This window comes from Heteronotia binoei, chromosome 2 (genome assembly GCF_032191835.1).
Source record: "Heteronotia binoei isolate CCM8104 ecotype False Entrance Well chromosome 2, APGP_CSIRO_Hbin_v1, whole genome shotgun sequence".
NCBI classification, from domain to species: Eukaryota; Metazoa; Chordata; class Lepidosauria; order Squamata; family Gekkonidae; genus Heteronotia; species Heteronotia binoei.
Genome location: NC_083224.1, coordinates 23264477 through 23282304, shown reverse-complemented (window position 1 = coordinate 23282304; position 17828 = coordinate 23264477). Strand labels below are relative to the sequence as shown.

Sequence of the window (17828 nt, the reverse complement as noted above, 5' to 3'; positions counted from 1 at the left end):
AGCTCCTGCCCAAAATGAGGCCTGCTAACTAGGGCTGACCCTACTTAGTTTCCAAAATCTGACGAGATCAGGCTAGCCTGGGTCATCCAGATCACGGTGATCTAAGACATCAAAATGTCAGGTACCCTTGCATTCCCCGTTATTCAAACCCAGTTTCAAATCCTCAAAGTGTACGCAGAACTGCTGACAGAAAGGTACAGTTCTTCTCAGATTTTGGCTGCAGATTCCTCATTACTTTAACTGAACAGTGCTGGCAATAAGCAAAGTGTGCATTTCACAGAACAGCACTGCAATGTTCATAGCTGGCCCAGACTTCCTACAACATATGATTCAGCAAAAAAAAAGGGGGGGGGAGGGGACAGGATAGCCTTTGACATTGTGCCAATGTCCCTGGCTAGAGGCAGGCTGAGGCCTAAATTGCACATGATGTTGATGAAGCATGACAATACCTCAAAAATCAGCCATGGGGTTAAAAGGTAGTCCCCTGGGCAAGCACCAGTCACTTCCGACTCTGGGGTGACGTCGCATCACGACGTTTTCACGGCAGACTTTTTTTACGGGGTGGTTTGCCATTGCCTTCCTCAGTCATCTACATTTCCCCCCCAGCAAGCTGAGTACTCATTTGACCGACCTCGGAAGAATGGAAGGCTGAGTCAACCTTGTGCCGGTTACCTGAACCCAGCTTCCGCCAGGATCGAACTCAGGTCATGAGCAGAGAGCCTGGACTGCAGTACCGCAGCTTTACCATTCTGCGCCACAGGGCTGATATAAACTGAAGCTATGGCATCAGGGAAAGGAGGTTTAACTCTTGCAGCTGTCTGTGGGGTTTATGGTTTATTTCCCTCCCAAAAAAACCCTACTCCTGGTCTTTACTTCTAGACCCTTGTACCTTGGGTGGGGGGAGCTCTTAAATGTGCCTCCCTATCTTCCCTTATGGTTTTAAAGGAACCAAAGGCTGCTAACAGACCGGCAGTTTGAGGCAACTCAGAGATGCCTCAGAAATCACCTCCCATGCGCCTCAAACCGCCGGTCTGTTAGCAGCCAAAGAGTCCCATCTGCTAAGGTCCTGGAAATTCAGAATGAAGACACTATGGTGAAACTTACTTCCGCATCCAATCTCAAAACAACAGAAACAAAACCCAGAACGTTTCTTCTCCTCTGAGTTGCCTGCTTAACTTGGCAGGGACAGAAGCCTTTGATGACCAATATAATTCTGCCAGAACTTCCACACAGCTTCAGGTAAACTGCCACCTCGCTTCCTAACCCAGCAGAAACCACAGCGGTCTGAGTGTGTGTGTGTGTGTTAAGTGCCGACTTATGGCAACCCTCTGAATGAATGGTCTCCCAAACATCCTATCATCAACAGCCTTCCTCAGGTCTTGCAAACTGAGGGCTGTGGCTTCTCCTGCTGCCTTCAACATTTCCCATCATTACCGTCTTTTACAGTGAGTCGTCTTCTCAGAATGTGAGCAAAGTATGATAGCCTCAGTTTAGTCATGTTATTTTCTAGGGAGAGTTCAGGCTTGATTTGGTCTAGAACAGGGGTGGCCAAACTGTGGCTTGGGAGCCACATGTGGCTCTTTCACACAAATTGTGTTGCTCTTGAAGCCCCCACTGCCCCTGTCGGCCAGCATGGAGAAGGCATTTGTCTCTTTAAATCACTTCCCCAAGCCAAACCAGCCACCCGCTTGGAGAATTCATTTAAAGTTAAAGTTGTTTTCTTTCCACCTCCCCTTCCTTCTCCCATCTATTTGCTTGCTTTCCTTCCTTCCTGTCTTGTGGGTCTCAAACAGGGGGGTCTAGCAGGAACTCATTTGCATTACGCCACATCCCCTGACACCAAGCCAGCCGGAACTGCATTTCTGTGTGTTCCTGCTCAAAAAAAAGCCAGGCTCTCAAACATGTGATGTTAATGTATTGTGGCTCTCAAACATCTGACATTTATTCTATGTGGCTCTTACTTTAAGCAAGTTTTGCCACCCTTGGTCTAGAACCAACTTATTTGTCTTTTTGTCGGTCCACAGTATCCGTAAAACTCTCCTGATACCAAATTTCAAACGGATCAACTTTTTGTCTGACAGTTTTCTTCATTGTCCAACTTCCACACCCATACATACTAATGAGGACTTAATTTGATCTCGTTCGCAAGCAACACATCATTACGTATAAGAAACTTTTCTAGCTTCTTCATGGCTGCCCTTCTCAGTCTCAGTCTTCTGATTTCATGGTTGCAAGGGGGAGGGAAGCTGCAAGAGGTTTCAGATTCCATTTGTTTCCCTACTACTCTGGTTGCCCTCATGGGATTTACAACAATACTGGGAAACTCAAGGAAATAAAAACCCACTTGCTCTTTTCCCCCTCGCCTTCCACAAACCTTTCCCTAGGACTGGTCTCTCCTCCTCCCCAGATGTCCTCAGCCGTTAAGCACTCTGCCAAGCGCAAGTCATTCCAATCAGCAGTACACTTTTGCCATCTGCATTCCGAGGAAATTCTTAGCCCCGGGTGCATGTGGCCTTTCAGTCAGGTCTCCGCAGACAACCGTTTACTTTGACATAAGCCTGTAATAATTGTTTATCCTTAACACACCCTTTTCTCCCACCCACATTCCTCTAAAGAGCCTGAGGATTTCTCTTCACACCTATATTCCCAAAATCCGCTGCACTTTCCTTAGGGCTAGAGAGAGAGAATGATGTTAATTTCTTTCCCGAAGAGATGAACACAGGAATAATGCCAGCAACCTTGCTCAAGCAGCACTTGCTTGGCTCTGTGCACAGGCGTTCCAGGTTTTTGTTGCACTTCCAAAACCTGCCAATCCAGAGACAACAGACACTGAGATGGGCAAATACAGTGCATTAGAAGTAATTATGCCTTCAATTGGGGCATGGTTGTCCAAGCAGCCCATGCTCTACTAAGAACATAAGAACATAAGAGAAGCCATGTTGGATCAGGCCAACGGCCCATCAAGTCCAACACTCTGTGTCACACAGTGGCAAAAAATGTTATATACACACATACACTGTGGCTAATAGCCACTGATGGACCTGTGCTCCATATATTTATCTAAACCCCTCTTGAAGGTGGCTATACTTGTGGCCGCCACCACCTCCTGTGGCAGTGAATTCCACATGTTAATCACCCTTTGGGTGAAGAAGTACTTCCCTTTATCCGTTTTAACCTGTCTGCTCAGCAATTTCATCGAATGCCCACGAGTTCTTGTATTGTGAGAAAGGGAAAAAAGTACTTCTTTCTCTACTTTCTCCATTCCATGCATTATCTTGTAGACCTCTATCATGTCACCCCGCAGTTGACGTTTCTCCAAGCTAAAGAGTCCCAAGCGTTTCAACCTTTCTTCATAGGGAAAGTGCTCCAGCCCTTTAATCATTCTAGTTGCCCTTCTCTGCACCTTCTCTAAAGCTATAATATCCTTTTTGAGGTGCTCTGTCTGCAGGCTTGGCAGGTTTTTGTAGCACTTCCAAAACCTGCCAAACCTGTTTATCCAGAGACAAGAGACACCGGGGTGGGCAAATACAGTGCATTAGAAGTAATGATACCTTTGACCTGATCTGGATAGCCCAGGCAAGTCTAATCTCATCAGATCTCAGAAGCGCCGGCCCTGAAAAGTATTTGGATGGGAGATTTACAGAGAATATCAGGGTCGGGAGGCAGAGGCAGGCTATCAAGCCACTTCTCTGAACAACCTTCATGCTCCAGTAAGAGTCATCAGAAGTCACCATAACTTCCAGGCATGGGGAGGGAGGGAGGGAGGGAAGGAAGGAAGGAAGGAAGGAAGGAAGGAAGGAAGGAAGGAAGGAAGGAAGGAAGGAAGGAAGGAAGGAAGGAAGGAAGGAAGGAAGGAAGGAAGGAAGGAAGGAAGGAAGGAAGGAAGGAAGGAAGGAAGGAAGGAAGGAAGGAGAAATTATACCTTCAGTTTGGGCATCATTGTCCAAGCAGCACCTGCTTGGCTCTGTTTTAAGGAAAAATTCTGAGTCCAGTGGCTCTGTTTACAGGCTTTGCAGGTTTTTGTAGCACTTCCAAAACCTGCCACACCTGTTTATCCAGAGACAAGAGACAAATACGGTGGGCAGATACAGTGCATTAGGGGCAATGATGCCTCCAGCTCTGTTCAAATGTGTATCTCCGACCTAGAGCTGGAAGTGTAATAAAAGCATGTTGAAACTTTGCAGGCCGGAATGCATGGAAGTGCTTGCTGATCATAAGAACATAAGAGAAGCCATGTTGGATCGGGCCAATGTCCCATCCAGTCCAACACTGTGTCACGCTGGTCAAAAAACCCAGGTGCCATCAGGAGGTCCATCAGTGGGACCAGGACACTAGAAGCCGTCCCACTGTTGCCCCGCCCCCAGCACCATTTTCCAGGCAGTCTCTATCCACCAAATGGAATTAGCCCATTAATAGCACCAGCCATGCAATGAACACAGCTAGCTTTCTGCTATCAAAGAAAGAGGGCCACTTCTTTATTTTAGACACTCTTTCAGAGCATTTCTTTTGGTTTTCATTTGGAGAAATCTCAAGAGAGGTGGAAACTCTTATACAGAACTCTGCCTTTATGCCCAGCTACTTCTAACAAACAGAATGGATCCTTACTTCCCTTAAACATCATATAACAGGTCCACTTCACAAACCACTCAGCTCTCAGAGGAGGCAAAATCAATTTACAGTCCAGTGTAAGAAGGGAACAAACCAACTAAATGGGATCACAGTTCATATTATTGACAATACAAAAATAAACACTGTGATATACAGGCTAACAATGTTTAATAAAACTTTTTAACGAGTCGTGTAAAGGTACTGTAGGAGTTATAAAGAAGTACAACTTTACAACGTTAAAAGAAGGGTCCATCCGATGAGCACCCAGATATAAGCTCGTTTCGTCATTGACTTCCTCAGGAGTGTTCCCTTAGGAGTGTTCCTATTTCCTTCAAGATTTATCAGCCTCTTTTTACAATTCATAGTTAATGCCTTTTGCAGCAGCATTACTTTCTTCAAAAACTCTCCTCCTGTAAAAAGAGGCTGATAACCTTGAAGGAAATAGGAACACTCCTGAGGGAGTCACTGACAAAATGAGCTTATATCTGGGTGCTCACTGGACGGTCTCTTAAAAAGTTTTACTAAACATTGTTAGCCTGTATATCACAGTGTAAGAAGTGAACCACTTTAGTAAGAAGAAGAATTGCAGATTTATACCCCGCCCTTCTCTCTGAATCAGAGACTCAGAGCAGCTTACATCTCCTATATCTTCTCCCCCCACAACAGACACCCTGTGAGGTGGGTGGGGCTCAGACGACTCTCACAGCAGCTGCCCTCTCAAGGACAACTCCTGCCATAGCAATGGCCAACCCAAGGCCATTCCAGCAGCTGTAAGTGGAATAAGTTGGGAATCAAGCCCGGTTCTCCCAGATAACACTTAACCACTACACCAAACTGGCTCAATCCTCAAGAGTTTATTTTTAGACTAGCTAAATTTTGCACACACACAATTTAGGCAAGGTAAAGTGTTGTGGAGTTGCAGCCAACTCATGATGACTACATGAAATTCCACTCATGGGCAAGAGATTATCAGGGGTGGTTTGCCATTCAGTCCTTGGTGACTTCCTTGAGGGTCTCCCATCTAAGTACTAACCTTGGCTGACTCTGCTTTGTTTCCAAGATCTGACAAGATTGGGCTAGTCTGATATAGTACGGCTTCGACACACGCAATGTCAATGACTTACAAAATAAAGGTGCAAGAACTTAAGAGGGCTCCATGTTTTTATCCATAAAGTATAAATACACACTCTAGGTCAGGGTGTCAAACTCATTTGTTATGAGGGCCAAACCTAACACAAATTTGTCGGGTTAGGTCACGTGTGTCATAACAAGTAATGCCAGGTAACACAGATATAAACTTTATAAAGGACACAGACAAACACAATTAAAGATTTTAAAAAACCCACTTAAAATAAAATATGCTTAAAGTATTAGCAGTCTTCCAATACTGTGGTCTGTATCAAAGCAAGCTCCCCCCCCCACATTTCTTCCCCAAGAGAGGAGCCTCAGCCAATGGGGGAAATAGAGGTTTTGCTCTGTAGCTTCTGCGCAATTGAGAAATCCTGGCAAAGCAAGCTGTGACACAGAAAGAAGCAAGAGAGATGGAGAAGGAAGCAGACTTGCTCATGGTCCTGACAGGAACTCTCCGGGGGCTATTCTGGCCCCCGGGCCGCATGTTTGACACCCCGATCTAGATCATTTTCACCATCTCTTGAAGCCGGAGACAAATGTATGGTACAGATAAAAACACTGGACTCTAAGTTCTTCTCCTTTCCCTAGAGGGAAAAACGTCTGCCTTCAAAAAAATTTGCAAGATGCCTTCTAAGCGCCCCACATCATTTGATGACAAGTCACCTCCTGTTTGTCTTTTATCTTCTAAATTATCTTCCCTGTTTAGAAATCTTCAGGAAATGCACCCTTTAAACTTCCCATTCCTGAGAAGGTAGGGAAAAAAACCTGCTTGAAAACGTGCTAATGGGAACTGTCACTGTGAAAAGCTGGGTCATTTCCCCAGTATACACACAAAGTGACTGAGCTGTTCTCAGAACCGCTGTGTGAGTGGAGGACTTCAGGGGTTAAGAAGTGAGGTGTGGACTGAGACATCCCGATATCTTGAGGTTCAAAGCTCACCTCAGCCATGAACTCACTGGGTGGCCTGAAAAAAGCCTCAATGGCTTAGCACCTCTATCTGGAACACAGGTGTGATAGCTGCTTCTGCAGCTGTTCTAAGGAGATACTTCATGTGATGTGTTTTAACCACAAAGAATTTTTCTTTAGGCAACATTGGCCAGGGATCCTGGAGGCAGGGCCGACCCTGCCACTAGACAAACTAGGTGATTGTCTAGGGCAGGGCAGGATTAACAATTAGGCCAAGTAGGCGCTGGCCTATGGGTCCCCCTGCTTTTAGGGGCCCCACGTTCCAGTTCCCCCCCTCTCAGCCTGCATGCACAGCCAGCAACTGAGCCGCTCTTTGCCCAACTTGCCTGGTACAGCTGCTGGTGGTGTCCTTGCCAAATCTGCCTCTCCCCCGCAGCTTTTCAAAGGGGCTTTTGAGAAGGTGCCTGCAGGGTGAAGCGGGGGCTCCGAATTTGAGATAATTTGTGAAGGGACCCCCAAGATTTTGACTGCCTAGGAGCCTCCACAGGGTTTAATCCAGCACTGGCCCAGGGCATCAGCCTTCTGGGGGGACTGAACTGGGCGCCCCCCATGTGACTTGGTGATGTTATCAATGGGGGGGCACCAGACATTAGCCTTGCCTAGGGTGCCAGACGGTCTAGGAACAGCCCTGCCTGGAGGGTTTTTGCCATCCCCTGGGCGTGGAACAGCGGTCACTGGGGGCGTCAGGGGAGATGTATTTGCAAATGTCCTGCATTGTACAGAGGGTTGGATTACATGACCCTGCAGGTCCATTCCAACTCTATGAGTCTAACAGTTTTTATTTTATTATTATTACTAATATGAGTTTGCAGTATGAAACACATCAGCCTTTTTTTTTCCAACCGAATTCTTCAAGAACAAAGTTCAGCACATTTTCAGCGAGAACGTTAAACATGATTTTCTTCCCACTGAAATTAAGGTTTACAAATGCTCCGTTTCAGCAGGATCAGTACTACTGTTTTGCAAATGGAATTGGCTGCCAACTTATGATTGTGACATATGGAGCAGAGGTCCATCAGTGGCTATTAGCCACAGCGTATTGTTGGAGCTCTCTGTCTGGGGCAGCGATGCTCCATATTCTTGGTGCCTGGGGCGGGGGGACAACAGTGGGAGGGCTTCTAGTGTCCTGGCCCCACAGATGGACCTCCTGATGGCACCTGGTTTTTTGGCCACAGTGTGACACAGTGTTGGACTTGATGGGCCACTGGCCTGATCCAACATGGCTTCTCTTATGTTCTTATTCCTGGAGATTTGGAGGTAGCACTGAGGGAGGGCAGTTTGAGGAGGAACCTCAGCTGAAAATAATGCCTCAGAGTCTGCCCTCCAAAGCAGCTATTTCCTCCAGGGAAACTGATCACTGTAGTCTGGAGATCAGTTGTAATTCCAGGAGCTTTCCAGGCCCTGCCTGGAGGTTGGCAACCCAGGGGCAGGGGGACCATAAAGGCATGCTGCAGTCAAATGTGTACAGGGAAATTCAGAACTCTGATATCTCACCCTGTGAGCTGCAGAGTTACTGACCAGGCGGTAACCTGAAACCACTTGGTAAACTGGACATCTGTACAGTCCTGGTTTGGTGGTGAGGGTAATCTTACCATGCACTTCTCACTGCTTCCCTGGATTTCTGATCTGGCGCAGATTTGAGCCAAGAGCGGCCACATCACTTGGCTGGCCGGAGCAAGTGACTTACCAAGTGGTGAGATATGCAAGCTGTGGTGAGGTCACCACTTAGCCAAAGTGTTGTCTGCAATCACCCTGTGCACAGAAGAAGAGTAACCATACACACATATACCCTCCATAACACAGGATTCAGTGAGAGTTCCTAAAAAGGTCCTCTCCATTCAATGCTTCCCACCCCCCCTCGAAGGCGCACTTTATGAAGCACAAAGCAAACATGCCCCTCAGAGTGCAAACATGTGCACAGCACATACTGCTGAACGACTTTCCCCCGGGCTTTTTGTGCGCCTGTCCCATTAGTTCAGAATCAATTCACCAGGCAAACAAACTCGGAGTTAGAGGGGGGGAGGAAGGGGGGGAGAGAAAGATGCGACAAGTGCTTCTCGCTCACACGGATGTTTCAGAAGTGTACCCAAATAAGTGAGCAGTGTGACTCACGACAGTTCACAGCCTGCCACAAATTTCGTTAGTCTTTAAGGTGCTACTGGATTTTTGCTCTTTTCTAGCATATCCGTGCGAGAGCTCTGTTAGCTGCAGCGAAAGCAAAACAAAAGTCTTGGATACTTTTAAGACTAACCGGTTTAGCCTGGCAAAAGCCTTTGAGGACTAGAAAACATAAGATACCCGCACTGGTGAGGCGCGGAGTTAAAGATCTGGCCTCCAACGGGGAGGAGTATCATTCTAAATTAAAGATTTCCCCTCCACCCCTTGGAAGACCTTGCACTGGGCTAAGAAATAGGATAGTCCAAAGTTTTTTGCTACTCTTGCAAGATGAAAGCACCGTGCAAACTAGACAGTAAGTTTCCAGTTCGGTTTAGTCCTTCAATTTAAGGCTCGAAGGAGGTGGGGGGGGGGGGAATAAATAAAATACCTGAATGGTCTGGTTGGGGTCGCCGCCTGCCACCGGCCCGCCCACGAGTTTGCAATACAAATCCTCCACCGGTCTGGGGATCTTGGCGCTAGCGTCTTCCTCGCCGCAGGTTGCGGTAGCCGAGATCCTGGTGCCCTCGGCCAGGTTGAAGTAAGGCGGGTGCAAGCTGTAGCCGTTCACATCGGCGTGAAAGGAGACCGGCTGTCCCCAGCCGCCGGGCGCCGCCAGCAGCAGCAACAGCGCGAAAGGCATCGCCGGCGCGCCTGGGTTCCCACCCGGGCTCCTGTCTCTCGCCATTTTCGCGGATGCTTGATTTTTGCAAAAGAAAAAAAGAATTGCAAAAGAAAAAAAAAAGAATTGCAGAGGGAACTGGGATGCGGGAGGGAGGAATGAATGAGATCTGGGGCCGCTAGTGCGTCCTCGGAGGAGTCATGGCCGAGGAGCAAAGTGCAAAGAGGACTTTGCAAAAAAATAAAAAATAAAAGGAGAAAGAGACAGAAAGTTTTGCTGCTGCTGCTGCGGCCGCCGAGCCGGGGAGAGGCACACCAGGCAGGGCTGCCTAATCAACTGATGAGACATCAACCTGCGCCGCAGCTCCCACCGAGCGGCTGGCTTTGCAGGCGGCCCACTGGGTGAGTGAGTGGCGCAAAGCTTTTCCCTGGCAGCCCCCGGAGGGAGGGAGCGAGGGGAGGAGCGGCCGCGGGATTAGCCCTGCTCTGCCGCGGGCCATTGTTGTGGCCGCCCCGGCGGGGTTTAACCCCTTCGCGCAGCCAGGCCAGAGCGACGTGAGAAGCAGCAGCCGCAGCAGCAACACTCCCACCCCCCACGCCCCCCCAAAAATCCCTGTTGACATTCGGATGGTGGGCAAAAAGGCTGGCCCGTTTCTCACTGGCTGACAATAAGAACAAAAGAAGAGCCCTGCTGGATCAGACCAGTGGTCCATCTAGGCCAGCATCCTGTCTCACACAGGCCAAGCGGTTCCTCTGGAGGGCAAACAGGGCATGGAGGCTGAGGCTTTTGTAAGAGCCCTGCTGGATCACAGCAGTGGCCCCTTTAGTCAAGCATCCTGTGGAACACAGGGGCCAAGCAGTTCCTCTGGAAGGCAAACAACAGGGCACAGAGGCTGAGGCCTTCATAAGAACATCAGAAGAGCCCTGCTGGATCAGACCAGTGGTCCATCTGTAGTGTATGGCGCCCACTGGAGGCAACCAGTTCATAAAGACCACGATAGCAGAATAACACCCATCCACCCCAGCCGCGGAGGCAACTGAGTAACACCCAAGTGCCTCCGCGCTGGGCGCGCCAATCCGCCAATCACAGCGTGTGGCGGGAAATTCGGACGGTCAACATTGGACCGGCCAGAAGGTTGAATAGTCCGGCAACTGTATATATGCGGGAGCCGGCCCGCGTGTTCTCACTCTCCATCTTGTATCGTACCATGGAATAAACCCATGTTGCCCTACTCTCGTCTCCACGTGTGGTACTTTACAGTGGCGACGAAGGTGGGATTCTAGCCTCATCGGCTACGACGGAGATCTGGGCAACGAACGACCGCCGCCGCCATCATGGCCAACCAGGGCGGAATCACCGGCTACCTCGAGCCCTTCGACCCTGCCAATCCCGAGGGCTGGGAGTCCTACTCGGAACGGGTCGAGTTCTATCTCCGGGCCAACAAGATCACCGACGCCGGGGCGAAGCGGGATGTGCTCCTAAGCGTCTGCGGGCCTGCCACGTTCGAGATCGCTAAGGGTCTCTCGGCGCCCGCCCGCCTGGCGGAGAAGTCCTACGACGAGATCATCCGACTCCTCACGGGTCACTTCTCACCACAGCCCTCACGGGTGGCTCGCAGATTCCTGTTCCACAAACGGGACCAGACCGCGGGAGAGTCCGCCGCCGACTACCTGGCGGCCCTCCGAAAACTCGCCGGGAACTGCAACTTTCCCCAGCTGGAAGAAACCCTGGCCGACAGATTCACGTGGGGCCTCCGCGACGAAAGGCTCCAGCAGAAGCTCTTCGCCAAAGAAGAGCTCACCCTCCAGGGAGCCTTCAGCGAAGCAGTGGCGAGCGAAAGGACCGCCCGGACGTTTCCTCGGGCAAAGACCGAGACCGCCCACCACGAGGAGCTGGACCCCGAGCACCAGGACGAGGGAGAAGCTTTCCAGACGCGACGCGCCCCAGGATCCGTCGCCCGAGCTTCACAGCGACCCCGAGCCAACGAACGACCGAGCCAGCGCACCAACGAAAGGGCCAAGTGTGCCAGCTGCGGCGACCCCCACGATCGGCGGGACTGCCAGTACCGGACCTGGGACTGCCGGAGCTGCGGAAAGACCGGCCACATAGCGCGGGCTTGCCGCACCAAGCCCAACCGCCAGCGACCGACCGCCCACCACGAGTCCGCAGAGTCCCACTCCACCGCCTCCACCTCACTTCAGGTACTGAATTTGCCCCTCACCACCCCCAACAAGATAACGATGGCGGTCCTCATAGACGGGGCCCCCTGCACCATGGAAGTGGATTCAGGCTCCTCCATCTCCATAATTGCGGAGGAGACCCTGAGAAGGCTACGGCCCGGCCAGGGGCTGCAGCTGCGACCAGCCAATTTCATATTGCGGGACTTCCAGCAAAACCCGGTCCAAATAGCGGGGTGGGCACGGGTGCAGGTGGAGCGGGGGTCCTTCAGAGGCCCCCTGGACATCCTGGTGGTCAAGCGGCCACTTACCACCCTGTTGGGGCTAGCATGGTTTGGCCCCCTGGGAATCAGAGTACAGGTGGCGCGCACAGCCACTACTGGGGGGTTCGGGGGTGTGTGCGGAGAATTCCCCGACGTTTTTGATGGGTCGCTAGGGAGCTACAAGGGCCCGGCCATCTCCCTACCGCTCGACCCCACGGTCAGACCGATCCGGCTCAAAGCAAGGCGGGTCCCCTTCGCCTTAAAGCCCAAGATCGAGGCAGAGTTGGACCGCCTTGTAGCCCAAGGGGTCCTGGAGCCGGTCGACTACGCCCCGTGGGAAACCCCCATAGTGACCCCGGTCAAACCTAACGGGGACGTGCGAATATGTGCAGATTACAAGTGCACAATTAACAAAGCGCTCCAAGACAACCCATACCCGGTGCCAGTGGTCAGCCACGTGCTGGCAGCCCTTGCGGGGTCCAAGATTTTCGGGAAGCTGGACCTGGCCCAAGCCTACCAGCAGCTCCCGGTGGACGCCAAAACAGCGGAGGCACAAACGATAGTCACCCACAGGGGGGCGTTCAGGGTGAACAGGCTACAGTTCGGGGTTAGCGTGGCTCCGGGGATCTTCCAGAGTATAATGGATGCTCTCCTTAAAGGGATCCCCGGAGTCCAGCCGTTTTTCGACGATGTTTTAATCGCCGCCCCGGACCCGGAGGAATTCCGCAACCGCCTCCGGGAGGTGCTCCGCCGCTTCCAAGCCGCTGGACTGAAAGTTAAGAGGGAGAAGTGCATGTTGGGGGTGCCCCGGGTGGAGTTCCTGGGATTCGCAGTGGACGCAGAGGGAATCCACCCGACCGAAGAAAAGACCAGGGCCATTGTGCAAGCCCCTGCCCCCACGTGTAAAGCGGAACTCCAGAGTTTCCTGGGGGTCCTCAATTTTTACCACACGTTCATACCCCACAAGGCGGCCCTTGCCGAACCCCTACACCGTCTACTGGACAAAAAAGCTCCATGGGTGTGGGGAAGGAGGCAAGCCGCCGCCTTCCAGGCAGTTAAGGACGTCCTCATCTCCAACGCGGTGCTGCATCACTTCGACGAGTGCCTCCCGGTCATCCTGGCTTGCGATGCATCGCCGTACGGGGTGGGCGCTGTCCTGGGGCACCAGTTACCGGATGGCCGGGAGGTCCCGGTCGCATATTACTCGCGCACCCTGACCTCGGCGGAACGGAACTACGCGCAAATCGACAAGGAGGCCCTGGCCATAGTGGCGGGGGTCCATAAATTCAACGATTATTTATATGGGCGCCGGTTCACAATAGCGACGGACCATAAGCCGCTCTTGGGTCTGCTGGCCCCAGACCGACAAACTCCCCAAATCCTGTCCCAGAGGGTGTTGAGATGGAATCAATTCCTTAACTCGTACACATACACGCTGGTTCACAGGGCGGGCAAGGCAATGGGCCACGCGGACGCTCTCAGCCGGTTGCCGCTCCCGGACACAGGCCCCGATCCAGCCCCAGCTCACCAGGTCATGTCAATCGAGTCACTGCCGGAGCAACCCCTCCATGCGGCAGAGGTGGCTAAAACCACCAGAAAAGACAAAACCCTAGCGCGGGTGCTCGACTGGGTGGTGAGGGGGTGGCCAGAGGGGAACATGGGGGAAGAGTTCAAACCCTACAAAATGCGGAGGGAGGAACTCGCAGCACACAAAGGGTGCCTGTTATGGGGAAGCAGGGTAGTAGTCCCCCCCCCCTCTGCAGAAACGGGTCCTGGAATCACTCCACGAAACACACCCAGGCATCGTGAGAATGAAAGCCCTAGCCAGAAGTTACGTATGGTGGCCGGGGATGGACAGTGAGATAGAGGACTGGGTCCGGAGATGCGGCACATGCCAAGAGTCGCGGCCGGACCCACCCAATGCCCCAGCGACACGATGGGAGACCACCAGGAAACCGTGGTCCAGGCTACACATCGATTTTGCTGGGCCGTTCCAGGGACAGATCTTCCTAATCATCGTGGATGCATACACAAAATGGTTAGAGGTCATCCCCGTAGGGTCTACCTCATCAGCGGCAGCCATTAGGGCATTACGTAAGGTCCTGTGCACCCACGGTATTCCGGACACCATAGTCTCGGACAACGGGGCAGCATTCACCTCGGGGGACTTCCAGGGGTTCCTCCAGAGGTACCTCATTAGGCACATCCGGTCAGCGCCCTTTCACCCGGCCACCAACGGCCAGGCCGAGCGGATGGTCCGAACAACAAAAGAGGCCCTGGGCAGAATAGTGCAGGGCGATTGGGACCACCGGCTAGCCGCGTTCCTCTTTGACAACCGGGTCATTCCCAACCCAGTCACAGGGGTTAGCCCAGCCGAGCTCCTCATGGGACGCAAACTCACCACAAGGCTAGATCGGCTAAACCCCGACCGAGCCCCAGACGTGCGCGGGTCCCCAGAGGTCAGAGACGCGACTAGGGGGTTCTTCGCGGGAGACCCGGTGTTCGCCCGCAACTACGCGGCAGGCCCAGAATGGGTCGCCGGGCGGGTATTACGGGTTATGGGCTCCCGCCACTACGAGGTCTCCACCGACGGGGGCCAGATTCTACACCGGCACATCGATCAGTTACGCCGCCGGACCCTCCCGGAGGTACCCCTGGAAATGAGGGAGGGGGCCAGGCCCGCGGAGAGCCCAACGACACCCGCACCGACACCAAGGCCACACACACCGGCAGAGGCGGACCCACCATCGGACCTCGACCCACAACCCACCAACGCTCAGACCCCCGGGGAAACCCCAGAGGCGGAAGCAACCCCGGCACCACAAGCAACACCGAGGCGTTCTGCACGGGAGCGTCGACCCCCCGCCTACCTCCAGGACTATATTACTAACTAAGGGGGGAGGAGTGTAGTGTATGGCGCCCACTGGAGGCAACCAGTTCATAAAGACCACGATAGCAGAATAACACCCATCCACCCCAGCCGCGGAGGCAACTGAGTAACACCCAAGTGCCTCCGCGCTGGGCGCGCCAATCCGCCAATCACAGCGTGTGGCGGGAAATTCGGACGGTCAACATTGGACCGGCCAGAAGGTTGAATAGTCCGGCAACTGTATATATGCGGGAGCCGGCCCGCGTGTTCTCACTCTCCATCTTGTATCGTACCATGGAATAAACCCATGTTGCCCTACTCTCGTCTCCACGTGTGGTACTTTACACCATCTAGTCCAGCTATCCTATCTCACACAGTATTCAAGCAATTCCTCTGGACAGCTAACAACAGGGCTTTTATAAGAGTCCTGCTGGCTTAGACCAGTGGCCCATCTAGTCCAGCATCCTGCCTCACACAGTGACCAAGCAGTTCCTCTGGAGGGCAGTCAACAGGGCATAGAGGCCGAGGCCTTCATAGCACCAGAAGAGTCCTGCTGCATCAGACCAGTGGTCCATCTAGTCCAGCATCCTGTCGAACACAGGGGCCAAGCAGTTCCTCTGGAGAGCCAACAACAGGGCATGGAGGCTGAGGCCTTCATAAGAAGATCAGAAGAGTCCTGCTGCATCAGACCAGTGGTCCATCTAGTCCAGCATCCTGCCTTACACAGTGGCCAACCAGTTCATCTGGAGGGCCAACAACAGGTCATAGAGGCTGAGGCCTTCATAAGAAGATCAGAAGATCCCTGCTGCATCAGACCAGTGGTCCATCTAGTCCAGCATCCTACTGAACACAGGGGTCAAGCAGTTCCTCTGGAGAGCCAACAACAGGGCATGGAATCAGGACTTCTGATGTTGCCTCCTGGCTGTGGGAGTTCTTGCCAGTCACCATGGTTAGTAGCCATTGATAGACTTCGGGAATCTATCGAATCCCCCTTTAACGCTGTTTATTTCTGTGGCCATCACTACATCCTCTGGCAGTATTAAGGATACCAAGCAGGGATGCCAGTCTCCAAGGGAGTCACTGGGAATTACACCTCATCTCCAGAGTCCAGATGACAGAGATCAGTTCCCCTAGAGAAAATGGATTCTTAGGCGAGTGGATTCTATGGCATTGCACCCCATTGTGATTCCTGTCCTCAGGTTCCATCCCAAAATTTCCAAGAGTTTCCCAAACTGAATCTGGCAACCAAACACCCGCCCCCCTTAAGTGGCCAGAAGGGCCTGGCAATCCTACAACTGCAACCTATATACATTTATAGGGGAGTGCCACAGGTGCAATTCACTGCACTTTGCTTGGGAATAAATTTTATTTTTTATTCTTTTATTTTTATTTTGCATCATAGATTTGGAAAGGACCTCCAGAGTCATCTAGTCCAACCTCCTGCACAATGCAGGAAACTCACAAATCCCTCCCCCACACAAACGCATACATCCCCAGTGACCCCTGCTCCATGCCCAGAAGATGGGAACAAACCTCCAAGATCCCTGGTCAAACTGGCCTGGAGAAAAATTGCTGACTGACCCCAATGTGGCAGTCAGCATTTCCCTGGGCGCGTAAGAAAGGGCCACGAGAACTAAGCGCGGATGCAACCCTTCCCACCCTCTTTCTCATGATCTGCTTAATTTGCAGAATCATGCTGTTTTTATTTTTTTTATGTTTATATAAATAAAATTGCTTTATTTATAACTTGCCTCTCCCCCCAATGGGAGCCCAAAGTGGCTTCATTGTTCTCATTTGCTTCTTGAGCTTTTGAGGAATAGAAATCTAATGAGGTATGTTGGTGGCTAGAGATCTCCTGGGATTACAACTGATCTCCAGGCAACACGTAACATTTTAAAGCATCAACCTAAGGTTAGGAGAATAGCATATATGAGAGTGAGTCTGCTCAAAAGTGAAAGCATCTGGGAGATCTTTTATCTTGTCTCCAGGGAGACAGAGACGCGCAGTGACTGAGATGGTGGCTCGATGATAGAGCATCTGCCTGGTAAACAGAAGGTCCCAGGTTCAATCCTCGGCATCTCCAACTAAAAAGAGTCCAGGCAAGTAGGTGCGAAAAACCTCAGCTTGAGACCCTGGAGAGCCACTGCCAGTCTGAGTAGACAATACTGACTTTGATGGACCAAGGGTCTGATTCAGTGTAAGGCAGCTTCATATGTTCATATGTGTCTACCTTGGAATGTGTGGCCTTGGCTGGGGAAAACATCCAAGTCTGGGAACTCAATATGAATGACTTCTGGTGGGAGATTTGAGTGGGAGAATGTGTGTCAGTAATCTGGTATCTGGAAAAGACTTTTAGGGTTGTTTTTTATTTAGTTCTGGTAAGATCTCAGTCTTGCTAACATGCTACAAGGCTGAAGTAAGTGTTTGCTTTCCTGATTAACTTTGAATAAACTTTTTCTGCTTCTGCATGAGAAGTCTACTCAAGCAGAGCCAGATTAATAATTAGGCCAAGTAGGCACTGGCCTATGGGCCCCCACACCCTTAGGGGCCCTGGGCTGGCTTTCCATCCGCCGGTTTCCCCCAACTGACTAAGGGCCACCACGGGGGTTTAATCCGGCACTGTACTCAAGTGATATCTGAGCAAAATCTTACAACAAGGAAGTCACTATGAGCCAAGGATGCTTTTCTGTAACCCCAAATAAAGGTCTCCCATTTAGTTCTATAAAGTAAAAAGAGACAATGCTACAATGGGGTCATATCTACACAGCTACATAAGGTTTCCAGCAATGATTGGAAATTCCTGGAGATTTGAGGATGCAACCGGGGAGGACCACCAGGGAACTGATCTCTGGAGCCTGGAGATCAGTTATAATTCCAGATGTCCAGGCCCCACCTGGAAATTGGCAACCCTGCTTGTTGGCCCTGAGAAGTTTGTGTCATGTGTCATGTGAACTAACTGGCCAATCACATGATACAAACTTCTCAGGATCACCAAAATGATTTTCTATCAGCCGAGCAGCCACAAGGAATTTGTGTGG

General features: G+C 51.5%; 1 protein-coding gene across 1 annotated transcript in view; it reads right to left on the bottom strand.

Moving 5' to 3' along the window:
- Positions 1-9562, bottom strand: part of LAMA5 (laminin subunit alpha 5) — a 314720-nt gene extending 305158 nt beyond the window's left edge. The window contains exon 1 of the mRNA XM_060230703.1: positions 9251-9562. Coding sequence (XP_060086686.1) covers positions 9251-9547 — 297 coding nt within the window. The 5' untranslated portion in view covers positions 9548-9562. The remainder of the gene's footprint in view (positions 1-9250) is intronic.
- Between the last annotated feature and the right edge of the window lie 8266 nt (positions 9563-17828).